Source organism: Thunnus thynnus, chromosome 18 (genome assembly GCF_963924715.1).
Source record: "Thunnus thynnus chromosome 18, fThuThy2.1, whole genome shotgun sequence".
Classification (NCBI taxonomy): Eukaryota; Metazoa; Chordata; class Actinopteri; order Scombriformes; family Scombridae; genus Thunnus; species Thunnus thynnus.
In genome coordinates this window covers 15,549,914-15,567,218 of record NC_089534.1, presented here as the reverse complement: position 1 = coordinate 15,567,218, position 17,305 = coordinate 15,549,914, and the positions used below count along the sequence as shown (strand labels likewise).

At 39.4% G+C, this 17,305-nt stretch overlaps 1 protein-coding gene across 6 annotated transcripts in view; it reads left to right on the top strand.

Annotated features, from left to right (window-relative positions):
• si:dkey-71h2.2 (low density lipoprotein receptor adapter protein 1) overlaps positions 1-17,305 on the top strand; it is a 49,781-nt gene that overhangs the window by 14,536 nt on the left and 17,940 nt on the right. For all 6 annotated transcript variants that reach the window (XM_067572196.1, XM_067572198.1, XM_067572197.1 and 3 more), the window contains exons 2-5: positions 6,023-6,165; positions 8,941-9,053; positions 16,132-16,246; positions 16,712-16,784. In XM_067572196.1, coding sequence (XP_067428297.1) covers positions 6,023-6,165; positions 8,941-9,053; positions 16,132-16,246; positions 16,712-16,784 — 444 coding nt within the window. The remainder of the gene's footprint in view (positions 1-6,022; positions 6,166-8,940; positions 9,054-16,131; positions 16,247-16,711; positions 16,785-17,305) is intronic.

The window sequence follows — 17,305 nt, the reverse complement described above, 5'->3', positions numbered from 1 at the left end:
TAGCTGGAAACTTGAAAGCTACAAAAAACAAACTCCTTTAGCTGTAACAAAAACATTTTCAATGTTATGTGTTTCCTGTTTCGGTGTAGCCCTGCTCAGGTATTACTGTATTACTTTCCTGCAATGCTATCTCCCAGCCTTTGGACATTATGGTCACAGATCTGCTCAGAAGATATATAAATGAGATTACTGTTTTAATCACTAGTATTGCTTCTGTATAGCTTTCTATGCTTAGCACACCATGTTCTGGGATATAAACATGTTGGACCATGCTACCTATGTAGTCGTGGATCATGGATAGTTCCAGAGAGGGGACATATTATGCTTTTTGTGATTTTCGTTATTTTTATACTGTTATGATTTCGGATGTCTATGTTAAACGTATGTAGAAATGCTCCCAGCAGGTCAAAAGCCCAGCCTTCAGCCTGCTCTGAACACTTCGTTTGCAATGTTACCTTTACTTCCTCCTTTTGATGACGTCAGATTGTTTGTGCACGCCGACAAATGGCCATCTGTTGGTAGCCTTTGTCGCTAAGGTTATTCCATCGGTTGTCCGCCCTGTCCACTCGCATATTTCAGATGGGATTCGGGCTTGAACATGTAAGGATGTATTTGAGAAGTTTCCATTTCATATAAGAACGAGAAAAAGTCAAATCCTGCTACTACTGCTTGTTTAAGTAGTCTGCTGAGGGATCAGTTAAAACTGAGTAGGCTCATTGCAAGGGGGGTCTTAATGAGACAGGAGCTAAAACAGCTTGTTTCAGACAGAGGCTGAACTGAGGAAGATAATACAGTTTTTTGAACTGTAAATTATGCTAAGATATTCCAGTAGAGCCCCAGAATATAAATATAGACCTGGAAGTGTGCGTCCCCTAGGTCACATATTATTATCATGACACTGTAGGAGTTGACAGATATGTTTTTCCGTAGTAAAACGTATTCCAGAGCAGTGGAAAATTAAAGCTGGGGTGTTAGCATTTAAAAATAGCATGACATAAGGTTTTGTACTGAGGCCAAACAGATGTGTAATATTCCATCCAGAGGTTGGAGTTTTATGTACTGCTTCAGTTCAGAGCGCAGGATAATTCCACTGGTATCCCACCGCTTAATGTAGTTTGTATACCTCTTTTGATGCTCAGCCAAGGTGTTCAGTAACGTTATTTGCAGGTACCACCTCTCCTGCCTCTGCTGGGCTGTCGGTGATGGAGCCTGTGGTTGCTTAGCAACATCTGCTGTTTGATCCCATGACTCCCTCTTTGTTATTGTTGATGTTGTCAATGTTTGAGGAACAGCAGCTACTGTGGCTCTGATTGAGAGGTACTTCGTCTCTCCTGGTGCTCTTTAATAAACCAGTATCTTAGATATACTGTAGGTAAAATTTTCACATTCTCGGCATACAACCAGAGGAAGATACGGCAGATGGGAGAGGTGAGGAAAAGGATAGCATTTAGAAAAACGGTAAGAAGATCGAGAGCTTGAGAGGAAGGACTTAGCTTTACTTGATTTCCCCTCAAGGCAGAAAACCCGTTACTCTCCCCCCTCCCACTCACACGCCATCCCAGCCCACCATCTTCCCAGAATGTGCGGCCTATTTTCCCTGTCAAGGTGGTGTCCTAGATTCAAAGTTCCATCGGATGAGTAAAACAGTAAGGCAACGAGATTATATCAAGACAGATGTGGAGGATGGGGGTGTCAGCCGGGTTTGAAAAGCAAGCCGAATATTTCATATATTAATGCTTTAAATTCAAAACAAGAATGTTTGTGAAACCTCTCTAGAAAGAATGTCCTACTTTCTGACCTTTAGGGAGATGGTCAAAAGGGAATGCTTTTGTTATTTTGACCTATGAGCACATTCTTATTCTGACAGTTTTTGCAATTAATATGATGGTATCCTGGGGGAAACATTGTGTGCGTCTGCCCTGCATGCCTGTGTTTATGCCCTTTTTTGCTCGATTATGCCTGTGTGCATATCATTGCACTCCTGTTTGCGTTATTAATTAATCTTCAGTGTAGGTGTAGAGCAGAATTCACCCGGGCACCATTCTGACTTCTCAGTGCAAATTAAATTACTGAGCGTGGAGCTCAAAGAGACAGCTGGTGATCGCTGCATGTAGCTGAAGGCGTGCAGAGCACATGGTACCTATTATACTACAACAGCACTTCCCCAAGTCAGATCAGCTACTGTGAAATGCTACACTTGTCAGTTGTTTGTTCAACAGAGTGTCGAATTTTACAGTGCTCAACATCTCAGGGCAGTGGTATTAAAGCTTTATGTGAATACACTTCAGACTCAGTGCAGCAAAATGTCATGAAATCGCTCCGTGCCTTCATTGCAGTGAATTGATTCCTTTAGTGTGTGCCCCAACTGTGAGGCTTTTTTGTGAGCATAATGCAGTTGGCGCACTTACTGTAACAGCCTGGATGTGAAAGTGTTGCCAGACATCAGTTTATTAAGGTTGATGCTAGAGATGTACCGATATTGGATATCAGTCCGATGCTGACTCAAATAGCTGTATTGGGTATTGGTGACAATAGGCCGTTCTGGTATCGGACACCAAAATTTTAATGAATAACAATTCAGTAAATTTATATCTATGCATTTATTTGTTATGTTTTGTTTTACAAAGTTAGGAAATCAATGTTTAAGTTGAGCCTGATTTTGCCTTACACATAAAAAAATGATCCCAGTCTCTTCCACACAGTGAGTCATACAGCTTATTAATCAAACACTGATATTGGATCGGTACTTGGTATCGGCTAATACCCAAAGCCCAGGTATTGGTATCGGGGCTGAAAAAGTCAGATCGGTGCATCTCTAATGCAAACGTCATCAGTGCACCACCATGGCCTCGTCCTCCCTGATCTTGTTTTGTGCCCAAATTAGATCACCTTGAGACACACACTCTCACACAAACACACACTTACACATACATTTCCACAGATCACAGATGCACATTAAAGCGTGCACACTAGCCATCTGAAACATCCAAATTGCACATTTTTGGTCCTTCTTATTATTTTCTTCAACATGTTAAAATCCAATTAGCTTCCCTCCGCTTGTTCCTGTCACACTTATCAGTCCCCGTCCCTCTGTAGACTCACACAGGATTTATTAAAAATTTAAGCACTCCTCTTTTAGAGGGATAATATATTGGAAACCCTGCAGCATCAACATGAAGCTGTTTAATAATTCATGTGTGTAGCCTGGTGAAGACAACATGGACTGTAGCACTTTAGCTTTGTAGTGCTGTGACATTTTAAAGAACGCACCCGAGCAATAAATCTTTTGACCAGGAGCTGCTTTGTTGCAGCTTATGATGTCCCACACCCATCTGAAAGACTGTTATTGGAGCTGATAAAAGTAAAGTATATTTTAATTGTATATCCTTCACAAAGCTCTGCCAACATTATTTACTGTTGCCTGTCAAGCCTTCCATTCCTGCGAGGCACATTTTTGAAACAACCGGTGTTAAATTTTACATACAAGTGAACAAAAACAGGCCTTTCATTTACAGGCAATGACCATCAGTTTTGTTGCCTGAAATGATGATGATGATCGCTAGCGGATTTTATCAGCTGCAGCTAGTTGGCTAAGTGACGCTAACCCTATGAATTGGTTGACTTTTTACAAGAGTCTTAATTATGCTCTTGGTTGCTATATATTATATATGCTAATTCTTAAATATTGAGGCTAAAAGTCAGCATCCCTTTCCAGTTGATGATCCATGTAGAACGTGTGGAATTAAAAGAGCAGCATTTATCATAAACTGTAGGATAAAGCTTGTCAGCACTCGATTATAAAGCAGCTTTCTAAATAAAAATGTAGTGAAAATGTTATTAATTTTACCATAAAATATTCGGATGCCTACTATAGAAAAAACTTGGACAAGCAACACAGGACTGTATGCTTTATTGTTTGTATGTTCAAACAGTTTCACTTTTTCCAAAAGAAAAAAGCTTTCACGATAAGTTGACGTGTTTGGCAAATGTAACACTATCTCTGGTAACAAGATTAGGTTGCGTTAAACTTCCCCAAACCAAATGAAGCACAGGACAGAACCGCTATCGTGACTCTAAACTCTGATATAATAGTGCATTGGCTCGCACCTATCGTAACCCATAAGCCCAAGATGTAATGTAGTTAGATAAGGATGTGCTTGGCCCTGAAAGTAGTGCTAGGTTATAAGTTACTGTTGTAGATAGTAAGGTTGTTAGGTGTGCTGGTGTTTGCAGCTATATAGACACACTGTTTAATTCAGTCTTTAGAGTTTTGCTAATGTGTTTTTTGGTTTTTGAAAGGCTAAATACTGGCCTGGTGTGCCTACTGTAGGTGGTAACCTATTATAGGACAAACGGAGGGGTTTAGTTAATGGTCAAGTGGCAATACTTTCTTGTTTTTGTTTTTTGTTTTTAGCCCCATTGTGCTCTGTCAGGCAAAATGTGAAATTCTACTCTTTTAACACCATCGAATGAACAAACTATGATATCCACCATTTACCTAAGCAATCACATTTAATAACATCAAATGTGCTCTCTGGTTGAAGCGGCCCCTGCAGTGTGATTGAAGATGAGTTAATAATTCAGAGTTGTTGGAAGTGGTGTAAGGGGATGGTGTTCTCTGCTGTTCGCCTTCACAGCTGCATGGGGCCTGCCAGTGACAGATGGCTCATCCCATGCGGATGATTCAGTGCCAGTATATCCCAGTAGAGTGTTGGACACGGATTGAGTGTGTGTGTGTCTCTCTTTCTTTCTCTCTTTCCATGCTCTTGTAATACTCTTTGTCAATCTCACTCTCCTAATCTGTGCTATGAGCAGAAATACCTCTGTATGGCAAGGGGAAAGAAAGGAGGGCAAAGCACTAGGGTCTGTTTATCAGTTGCTTATGCATTTGTTGTTCGATTGCCTTTATCACAGCAGACTTTTTAAATAATACTTTGAAATGCTGTGGAATAATGGATCATGTTTCACTGATCGTCCCATTAAGTTTTATCACAGAGTGTGGTCTGTTGCATAGTTTTGTAAGTTATTCCCCTCCTGATGCTCCTCTGCAGGGTGTCCAGGTGTCGCTGAGAGATATTTTAAGCTCTCTGCACGGGCGCAGTCCCCCTCCCTGCCTTTAGCAGTCAGCTAGAGAGGACAGCTTGGTTGCTACCTGTTGGAAATCACAGCAACAACAGGACATTGCAGTCATTCTGTGCAGTCTATCAGAGCACAGCTCATGCTGGGTTTTTGGGACTAGTGCTGCAAAATTATTTATATATATACATGTATCCATCTATATATGTTTGTCCATATAGGGTTTTCTACTGCAGAAATTCTTGCTTCTTAGCCAGTAAAGGATGATCACAAATCTCAGTCAAATCTCAGTGGATTTTACGATACAGGATACATTCAAATTCAGAAAATGTATTGAGGAATGTGATGGATTATGGATGGATGGCTTTGCAGTCCAGCTGTTTGAGTTTCAAAGACAAAATGAAATGACCATCTACTTTATTGAAGGAACCCATAAAAGACACAGTAAAGTTGATCTTGTTATCTTATTCTTACATTTCAATGCACACACAATTTTCAATTTTTCTTTTTACATGCGGACAAGTGTAATAAATACATATTGCAGAGCTCTGACGTAAGCTCTCGAACAAAAATCACACAGAATTTGTGCAAAGTCTGACAGATCAGCTGTGATGCTCCTCTGCCAGCACACATGCTGTCTATGCTGAGTCTTGTAAACATTCTACTCAAACTATGCGAAGAAGACACTGACTTGAAAACTAATTCTGACAGACTTTTAGACTTTTAAATGTCTGTTTTGTTAGAGTTGTGGGACTTGTGAATGCACTTTCAAATAGTGTCTAATTTCATCTCATACATGGAGTGATATGTCTATTTAAGTGGCTTATGTGACATGTTCTTCTGAAAAGATGATAATAGTTTTAGATGTTTTTCTGGGCTCTTATTTAGTAAAGCACTTACATGATTATAATCATACTTCTATATTTTTCACTTTTTGTCCAATCAGAGCTGCCAGAGAACTGGACAGACACCAAGGAGACACTACTGGAGGGGATGGTGTTCAATGTGAAGTACCTGGGTATGACACTGGTGGGCCAGCCCAAAGGAGAGGACATGGCCTCAGCTGCCATTCGCAGGATTGTTGCCACAGTGAGTCACTGAGTCCTCTTTTGACTCAAACAACTGACTTTGACATTTTGTCATCAGTGCTTGACACCCTGCTCGCTGTACTTTGATTTCATCGCGAGCACTGGATACAGGAAACGGCGAGCAACAGGAAGCAACTGGAAATGTGGGAGTGACATTGTGACGATTTCAATTACAGTGATCCTTTTTATAGAAATTCCCTTGTGGATTTGTGAAATTACAGCCTCAAACTGTAATACACATTATCAGAATGACCTAATGGGGAATACTTGTCAAATTTGACACAATAGATCTGATCCATGTTATCTTGATGACCTAGGACAATTTTTTGTCAGAAATTGGAAAATTGTTGCACCATATACAGCATATACATCTTGGGATACCACTAAAGACAATAAAAAGGAGAATGAATTTTGTAAGATTGATTTTATTTTACATTTATTTTATAAGATGCCCTTTATGTCACAGTAATTGAGTCAGTCACAGGTCAGTATATGTATTCCCATGGGTAGAAAATCACAGTGGAATCCATCATAATCATCTAATTCAGTATCCATGGCACTCTGTGGCATTCCATGTTAGGAAATATTTTTCTTGGGAAAAAGTATAAATTCAAATGCTCAGTAAAATACTGAACAGCCCACCAGAATTACTTTAAAATGAATTATTTTCTACCATTCTACCTTAACTGCCTGCAATTATTTTGGCATGTACGTAGTTGTAGTCAGGTCATGTTTATATCAAGGTCAGTATGGCTGCATGGAAACATAAAGTAGCTGCTAATCCAGGATTATCAAGGGTTGCACATGTGCAGCAGTCAAATCAGTGATATGATGTTTGCTTAACAACACTGAGCCGCAATTTTCTGAGCACGGTTTTCTACATCAATTCATAATTCAGTTTCGACAAGGCTGCTCACAAAACAGCAATCTGATTATTTACCTGCATTAAAAATCAAACAAGCTTATATTCATGTTTTTTCCATTCATTTTCTGTCATGCACACACACATACACACACAGCTCACCTACTCCCTGAATGCCACCAACAATAAGAATGTCTAATCTGTTGGAAGGCAGAAAGAAAAGCCTGGTGCAGCCTGCCTAATCAGAAACCCCCCACTTCTCAATTAGAGACTGAACCGAGCCTAATGGCAGGATTAAGATTCAATTGATTTTATACCAGGACACAAAAAGAAACTCAGTTGTCTCTGTCTGTTCCCTTGGAAACCAATCAACCTGAATGGGATTACTGAATACATTTGTGACTTTTTCCATTTGCTACATGCTTTAGTCAGACATGATAAGACATGACTGAGGGACCAAACGCAGAGAAAGACTGAATTTGGCGTATCTCAAACTGACAGATTGGTTTTTGCCTTGTGGCATGACACAAGTAACATGATGGCAGAAAATGTGGTTGTTAGCACTTCCTACATAAATGAGCTGCCACAGTCAACTACGGCACCGTTTCCTTCCTGATTGTAACGTTAGTTTTCCAGTTTTTCAAGTGCTGTGTGTTTAAGCAGGATCTGCTGTTCGTTTTCACAGGGTAATTTAGGCTCCTACAGCATGATACCATTCCTGTTGTACTGCAGAAGTCCTAGTTTTTGTTTAAAGGGGATGTATCATCTGCATTTCCAGGTCGATATTTATATTCTACTGATATGTCTTTACTTTTATGATGTCTGAAACAGGCAGTTTTAGCTCCTGTGAGCCCCCCTTCCCCATGAGCCCACTCTGTTCTGATTGGTTAGCTTGCTCAGCTGCGACTCAGCAGACTTCCAGCAGCATGGGAGGCTACATAAACAAACAATAGTAGTAGGATTTAACTTCTTTACATCTTTACATCCGTATATGTTTGATCCTAAATCTGATTCAAAATATGTGAGTGGACAATGCAAACAACCCGTTGAATAATCTTAGCAACAAAAACTATTGAATAGACGGCCGTTTGTGGGCAGGCATGAACACTCTGTCATCACAAGGAGGAAGTAGAAGTGACATTGCAAATTAAGTCTCCAGAGCAGGCTGAAGCCCTGGCTTTTGACTTTCAGAGAGCATTTTTACATAGTTTCACCTCAAATTTTGGACCTTTTGACCATCTTTAACGTAGACATCCAACATTGTAAAAGTATAAAAATAACAGAAAATCACAAAAAGCATTATATGTCCCCTTTAAGCCTTTCTCCACTAGTGCCTTTTATTTCACCTGCTACAAAAAATATGCAGAGTGAATGTATAAAAGTACAGTAAATGATGAAAATCTCTTCCTTTAATTTCCCTCCTTTCCTCTGTCCCCTCTGTATTCTTTCATAGTCACTCCATTGACTCTTAACTTTATCATTTGGGTGTGAAATAAACTGTTCTCATTTGCTGGCTAATTGCATGTTAAGGAGGTCACTGTCATTGTCAACAGGCACTCTCACAGACCGCAAGCTCAGCAAAATGGCCGTGTTTTCTGAATCTCCAGATGGAGCATATCGGCAGGGGGAGTCAGTGGCTGCCAGCCCGACCTCGAGTACTTGTACTGGGCTACACATAACAGCTCTCCTCCCCCCGTTCTGTCATCTTTTATATATTTCCCACATTTCTGGGACAACTCATGCAGGCTGCTTATGTTGCTGCTCAGCAGCCACTGACACAGTTGAGGTTTACTAAGTAAGATCATCTTATATTTACATCAGAGTGACAGGTTAGCTCTGTCTAAACCTGAGGTGATATTTATTGCATCTTATTTCAATGTCTGTGTATATATTTTCATATTTTCACATCTACAGGCCAGAGCCAGTGCTAAGAAGTTTCGTAAAGTAACACTGACGGTCTCACCGAAAGGCATCATCATCACAGACACGGAGACTACAGACCTCATAGAGAATGTCTCCATATACAGGTAAATGCTATTTTCTCATACAATACGTCACTTTAATTTACTTGATTTTGCCAGAATGAGCAACTCAGTATCATCATTACTGTTTTGTAGGGAGTCCTGGGTACATACACTATATTGAAAACTAACAGTAATGACATTCCAGGTCAAAAAAAGTTGAAAAACACTAAATTAAAATCAGATTTTAAAGAGAAACTTACAAAGTGGTGCAGTGTGCACATTTGTACTGCACCAGACACTTATAACTAACATTTCCATTCAATACAATTACAATATTTTTGGACTGTCAGTGTGTCAAGCCATTTACTGTGCAATAGAAATCCTATGTGAGATGCACTGACCTCATTTAGTATTCAGTATTCTCATGGAGAATATTAAGCAGTTGCAATGCATGCAGAATGTAGTATGGTTGAGTGTTATGACATGATATATAATTATTTCAAATGTATTTATTAAATGCCAGACTTATGAACTGAATTATTACTACTTAAATGAATTATTACTTATGGTTAAAAATGCTGGTTATCCTTCAAGTTGAGTCTTAAAAACAAATCATATTTCTTATCTAGGTCACTTTTTCCTCTATCCATTGCTTGCGGTCTTTTTGCAGGAATAAAACGAGCAGTTTTCTGCTCAGAGCTGTTGTGAGTCTCATGTTTGATCAATTCACTTGGAAACCAATAATGGAAGGGCAGGAGGGGGGTCGCTGGGGGGTGTCTGTTACAGTCTCTCTGTGTGTCAATGAAAGCTAACCTTTTCCAGCATCATGCAAGGTTTCATTCGACCAAATCAGTGTGGTTTGTGATACTGCTCTGTACGTTTGGCTGACTTTCCCTCTCTGGATACCATCCTGTAATATAGACTGGGCCTCGTGTCATGTAGGATTACAGTCGAAACATTGTATGGCTAGCCAGTGATTGTGGGATGTGTGTGTGTGTATGTGTGTGTGTGTGTGTGTGTGTGTGTGTGTGTGTGTGCACGAGAGGGCACGTGGATGGATGCATGTGGTTAGTGTGTGTGCGTGTGCGTGCACAGGTTTGCATCCTCTTCTGATCCATCTTATCAGCGGTAGCAGACCACAGGCCAGGGGAATCAGCCTCGTCTTTGATCTCCTTCTCTTCCCTCCTTATCTTCCCCTCCTCACCTTCCCCCTTTCCACTTCTACTGTCTGGGAAGAAATCTCTCTTTTCTAGTCATAGACTCTGAACGCAGGAATACCCACAACTAATTGCCCACTTTGAAACCTGTGCTGCCAGTCTTTCCTGACACCCCCGAGTGTTGTTACAGGATAGATTGAAGGGCCACAGACAGAGCTTGAGATGACTGAGGATTGATTTATTCCCTTTATGAGACCCCACCCCCAATCCCACCTCCTTAGAACCCCTTTTCCCCTACTGCCCCGGCTTTCTTGTCTTATTTTTCTTGAACATAATCCATTTATTGGCTAAGAAAGCTAGTGAAGGATGAAAGACAGTGCAGGAGTGTAGATGTAAGAGAATGGATCAAATCAGTCTGTGTTTACTGTGCATAACAAATAAGGGAGAGTTAGATACACAAGATAAGTGTGTGTGTGTGTGCACATATAGTCATGCTTGGATGAACGTGTGTAAAGGCATGAGCATGAGCACAAATACACACACTTGAACATGCAAGTGTGTGTGTGTTTGTGTGTGTGTATGTACTATAAATGTGTGTGTTTGTAAAGTTAATTGTGTATTTGCACTTACTGGAAGCCAGGGCTGTTTCCCTCAGGGGAAGCTTAGTGTGGGATAGAAAACAGACAGGAAAGGCATTGTGCACTGCATTGGAAATGGGATCCTCGCAGCTATGACCCTCCCACCCCATCCACCCACACCCACCCACACACATACCCTCCCACCCACCCACACACAAACAATGCAGTATCATCTTGAATCAGTGGCATTACACATTCACAACCTGATGTTGAATTCAGCAGCCATGACAACCTCACAGATCTTGACAACACACTTTACAGCGCATCTAATTTGCAGGATCAGCCACTCAAATTGCATTATCATGAGCTTGATCTCTCAGTATGTGCAAGTCTGTCTCGTAGTGTTTCTCTGAGTCTAACTGCTGGCTTGGATCAGGTCAAGAGCTACACCACGCAGAGGTGATAATGACAATATCACCTCAATATCAATTCACACTATCAGCGTAATGTAGCAATACCTCGCAGATTAGTTTTTTAGAATATACAATACATACTCACAAGATAAAAAAAATCACTAGTAATGTGGAAATGATGATCAAACATGTAAGATACAGCATTTGCTGTTCATTTCACTCAACCAGAACAGTACATTTTTAGATTTTGTTGTCTCTTTATCTGTCATGTGACCTGGAAAACAGAAATTTAAACAACCGTATTTTAGGATAGCAAAAGTCCCAGCTGATCTAATTTTGTATAATGATATTGATAGTGATATATTAACCAATGCTCAGCACTTATATATAGATATAAGCTCATTCATTTCTTGCTGAGAGATACAGTAGATGAGAAGATCAGTATCAATTTGTCAGAATGTCTGTATGCTAGATGTGAAGTTAGGAGACAGTTAGCTTTGCATAATGACTTAAAACCAAGGGAAACAGCTAGCTTTGCTCTATCCACAGGTAATAAAAACACCAGCACCTCCAAAGTTCACTAATTAATAAGTTTTATCTTGTTTTTACGGGAATGGGGATTATGTGCTGGGCTATTTCTTGGCCAGGCACAGTGACTTCCTGGAGTCTCCACTGGTTACCTGGCAACAGACCTCTAGGAAGTCAGTGTTCCTGGCCAAGAAATAGTCCAGCACACAACCCCCTGTAAAACCATAATTTTTTTTTTTACCCTTCAGTTTTTGTGCAGCCTAAATAAACAGGATATAACATGTTAATGAGAGAACTTTAGAGGTGCTGGTAGGTGGACAGTCAGGCTAGCTTTTTCCCCCTGCGTCCAGTCTCTCGCACTAAGCTAAGCTAAGTGTCTCCTGTCTGTAGTTTCATATTTAATGCACAGACATGAAAGTAATCAAATCAAACTCTTGGCAAGAATGCAGATACGTATCCCAAAATTTCTTAACTTTTCTTTTAAATTCGAAAATATTGGATGAGATATATTTAAAGTAAAACCACTATTCAACAAATCTTACATTTTATAGCTGATGACGCACAGTTGTAAGAGAAAAGGTGGGAGTTTGATTAAAGGAGCAGCTTACAGGAACAGTAAAAGGTGGCTGGTTTGATTCCCTGTACTGACAGGCTTTTATGCACAATACTGTATAAACCTGGACTGAGTTCAGGTATTGAAAACTATTAATAATCATGCCATCTTATGTGTCCTTTGTATTTCTGTTCCTTGAATTTGAAAACATACTGGCAGTGATCCTAACATCTCCCAATGAATAGAACGCTCTGACGGTGTTCGGCTTTCATCTGGACTGGTTTTACTATTTCATATTCTGTGAAGAGCTTTTACCGACCGACCAGCATATCAATCAGCAAAATACAGCTGAAACTATGACTGACACCCCACCTGTGTAATGATGTGCGTTGTTCTGACACACCATTATATGTGTGAGATGTGTCTGCACAATCCCTGAATAGATGTTCTCAGTGTGATATACCAGTACAGGACGAGCCCGTATTTTCTCTTTGCTTCAACATTGATGAATAGATTTTGCCATTTTGTTTGAGGCCTTGCTTTTTACTCCATTTTGCTGAAATATTTGCAAAAGCAAACTGCTGTTTTTCATTATTGGACTTATGTCGGGTAAAAAGTTGAACAAAAGTAGTTCATTGTTGTATTAAACAGCATACCTGCTTTATTCATTGAGATTCAGAGGCTTTGATGCAAGAAGTTCTGTTCAGGCTTTGTACTGTAAATATTTAAATATTTTCATTGATATTCTCTCTCTTCCTCACAAACACCGGTGCACTACACAGTGAGGAGATCAAAGGCTTGCAGTCCACAGAGCCCCTTTGGAGATATGATGCATACTGACAGCTCAGCTCCTGTTGTTCAAGCTTAGTGAAAACTCTGTGATGCTGTCATTTTTTTTTTTACTGCTGTTGTTTCAAGCTGAATGCTTATTTTTATGAATATGAGCCATTGTGTGTCACAACATTGGCAGTAATTACTTTCTGGTACCAGTTGTCTTATAATAAGTAAAATCTGAAGGCATGATTTTTAAGATACATGCATTCACATCACATCGCATCACAGTTCAGATAAATTACAGAAGAAATTTGTGTGTCTTTGCCAAAAGATTAAATCTTAAATGTGTATTCACTCCAATGAGATGTTTTTGTTTGCAGATTCATATTAATCTCGCATGGATGCCATTATACAATGAACAATTTTCTGGGTTACTCGTCCTTTATGATAAATTCATACTCATGAGACTCTTGTTGTTTATAATAGGACATAGGGTGATTTTGCAAATTTCACGATTTCCATATTTTTCATCATCATTATTTTATTTTGTACACAGTCCTTTTGTTAAAATTATGGCTATATATTCTTGCTAATGCACATATTTGAAGACAAAACAGACTTGCACTGTATTTGCACTGATCTTTTTGATAATTTTGTTTATGCTCACAGTGCAGCTAAACTTTCTGCAAAATCTAACAACTGGTTGTGGAAAATTAACTGCATTTCCTGTTAAAATGCATGCGTCAGAACCTCTGGGTGTCTCTGATATACGATAAGACAGAAGAGTCCGCTGGTTTCCAGGCATTGCCTTTGTTTATAGACTGTGTATCTCCAGGCTACAGCCATCATCTGATTGTCCTTGTTCATTTAGACCCTTTGTATAACTTTTATTGAAACCTTGCTAAACATGCTTTTATTTTGAACAGAGATGAAAAGATAAAAAGATGTGTAAAAATGTTTTAAAAAAATCAATACAGTTTCATTCTATTCAGTGTAAGCTATTAAATAACGTTTACACAAGACATTTTTTTTAATATCCTAGTAAAGTGAAGTATGTGCACACCACTTTATAGGAGTTGGGAGAAAATAGTCAATATGTCAATAAGATGATAATTAAGTTCATGTTAAGCAGCTACTTTTGTTTGGTTGCATCACACTTGTATTCCAAACTTAAATGGGTCATCCCTTTCAACTTTTTCTCAGCTGATTTTTCTGCAATTAAGGCCCAAATATAAGTTGGAGCATGGGGATGAGAGGGGGGGTGGGGGGGGGACACATAGCTGGGTGTCATGGGCATTGCTATGTGGGTCATGCATCAGTGGTGCTAGCCAGCAAACAGTCTGAGAGGGAGATGTTAAAGTGCTGGTGATTTCATGCTTGTTGTTTGATAGAAGAAATTACTTCATTTTTAGTGCCCTTTTTGAAGTGGGGAGGCAAATAAGCTGCTGCTGCTGCTGTTGTCTGCAGATCTCCTTTGTGTATAGTTTACAAGTTACTTTAGCAACAGCAGATTATACAGAGATGCACACAGCACTGTCTGCAGTCCTCTTGGCATCTTCCCCCGCTGATGGTGGTGACATCTCTAATTGAGATGGGAGGCTTTGATGTGTGGCATTCAGAGAAAAGTAACAACTGAAGCAAGATAAAAAGCAAGTAAAAGAAGCTAATCCTGTCCTTGTGTTTCTTAAAATAAAGGTTGTATGTTTAATTATAGCGACAAAGGTCAAGTGCATCACTCACTGTGGCTCATTTACATATCTAATTTAAGCCACAAACATGATACACGCTGTTGGTTCATGTAGCAACCTCAGATAGACACAAAGGATGACTCAAGATCGATACTGCCTCTAATAGCCTGCATAAAATCAGACAAAACAAATCTACCAGTTTTGTGTCCTTTGCTCCAGTGAACTCGAGCTGTTGTGGGGGCGAAAATGGCTTGGTGGACCGTCCAGATGTGTTTTTTGATAACCATTGCAAAATAACGGACCGTGGCTATCACTGGATTTGCAGACAATTGGATTTCTTGAAAAACCAAATATTAGATCCAGGAGAGATTCAGTGCGACTGTTGGGAATGAGGTCTCATTCAATACAGCAATACAGTCATAGCAAAAGATCAATTTGTAATCCAAGACTTTCCATATAAATACTTTGTACCGCACTTTTTATTCATAGTGAAACTCAAAGTGCTAAAGTATTAATACATAGATAGAACACACAACATAAAGAAAATAATAACAAGAGTTAAGATGACAGTGGAAATTCAGATATTTTTAAAAAAAAATGTACCTACACTAAGGGGGAACTTTTCTGTGGTCGATAAGAAGTTGCAATAAATGATGTAACCTTCAGGGAAGTCATTTCAGAAATAAACAGTTTTCTCGGTCGTGCAGTTTAATGCCTTTCTGTAGGCATGTTCTCAGAGACAAAATGAGACAAAACAAGCATACTAATTACCTTAATACAGTGAAAAACTCAACCTGGCGTGTTTCATCTCATTCTCCCATGGCACTATCCCAAAGTTGTGCCTCTATGATCATAACACTTCACTGAGAATTTCAGGATGAATTGCACCATAGACCAAAAACATTAAAAGCAGCCATCTGAGCCTTGTATGCAAAACCTTGAGTCCACAAAACAATATCAGCAATTGAGTTTTGCATAAAATAGGGACTCTATCTGAAAATATGAAGTGCTGAAGAGTTCAGTAACAGCTTCAAGCATCTCTCACTGCTGCTCATTTGTCTCCTGCTCCACTATTCCCAGCTGTGGGACTTAATCAACATAATATTCATAACAACCGCTCTCATCTTGCTATGATTGGTTTGCTTATGCATATGCAAAAGATTGAGCACAAAGGCGAAGTTATGGCCGGCCTAAACTGACATTTATCCAGCGTAGCTTACGTTGATGATGTATGAGGTTTGATTAAGAGTGCAGGCTATTGACTAATGCGTTGTACATGCTGTCCTTTGTTCGGTATTCATGTCCTATGATTGAAAAAGATGTTCATGTCACAAATTGGTTCCTGTCTGCTGCGCAGTTCATTTATCTCAGTAAATGCACTGATGTCAGGTGGATTGATAGTGTTGATTAATTGGAATAATGTTTTTTTTTTCTTTCTCCTCCCTTGCAGAATCTCATACTGCACAGCAGATAAAACTCAGGATAAGGTCTTCGCTTATGTCTCTCAGAGTCAGTTCAATGAGACCCTTGAGTGCCATGCGTTTCTCTGCCAAAAGAAAAAGATTGTAAGTTGTATTTCTGATGTAACTGTATTAAGCTTGATGTATTGGTAACATGCTGACCTCATGACCTGCTAAGCTTTGTTTAAACAGTTTGTTTGAGGATTGATTGTAATTAACTGCACTTGAGGCAGCAAGTAGCATGAATGTAGATGGTGTGTGGCTCCATCTTGTGGCCCTGCAAGGACTACAGTTGTATTGTGTGGTGAATGGGCTGCATTTATACTGGACACTGTTAATTAACCCAGTTTTTAGAATTAAATAAGATGAGAAATTGAAATAAATTAGTTTATAGTGAAAACTGTATTTCTTAATATTTATAAATCTAATTATCTCAGAAGAAGGATTAGAACAAGTTAAAACAAAACATCTCTTTACCTCTAAATGGAATTACAACTGTTTTTCAGGTTTTATTTTTTACTCTTTAAGTATCATAACTGTGTTTTTCTTTCATTTTCCTTTGCCTTCCAGGCTCAGGCTGTGACATTAACGGTAGCCCAGGCCTTTAAAGTAGCCCTAGATCTTTGGGAGATCGCTCAGGAAGGTGAGTTTCCCTGAAACAAGGTGAGAAATTGAACCTTGAGACAGTCCAGTGAACTATTTCGACAAAATACGAGTAGGAAATGGTTGTAATCAGCAATGTTTCTGTGATTAACCTATCTGATTAGCCTGACTTCCACACTCTTACTTACTAAACTAAAAAGAAGCCAAGTTTCAAGCACATTTCAGATATATTTGTAGATGGATCCTCTAGTTTTCTTCTGCTGGTCAAACAGTGGAGCATTTTCAGACAGAGACTTCTTCAGCTCTACTGTGACAAAGAAAGCTACAGGAAGTCATTCCTGCCAGCTGCTATCAGTCTGTACAATGACCTCTGTGTCAGCAGAGAGGACTCCTCTGACAGTGAAGACAAATTGCTCACCTGGACTTTTATTTATTACATTATCCATCACATCTGTTATATCTCAGATTCTTCTGTTGATAATCTTCAAAGTACTGTCTGTATACTGTCATATATGTGTATATATATTGTGTAAATTCAAGTATCAATCTACACTTAATTCT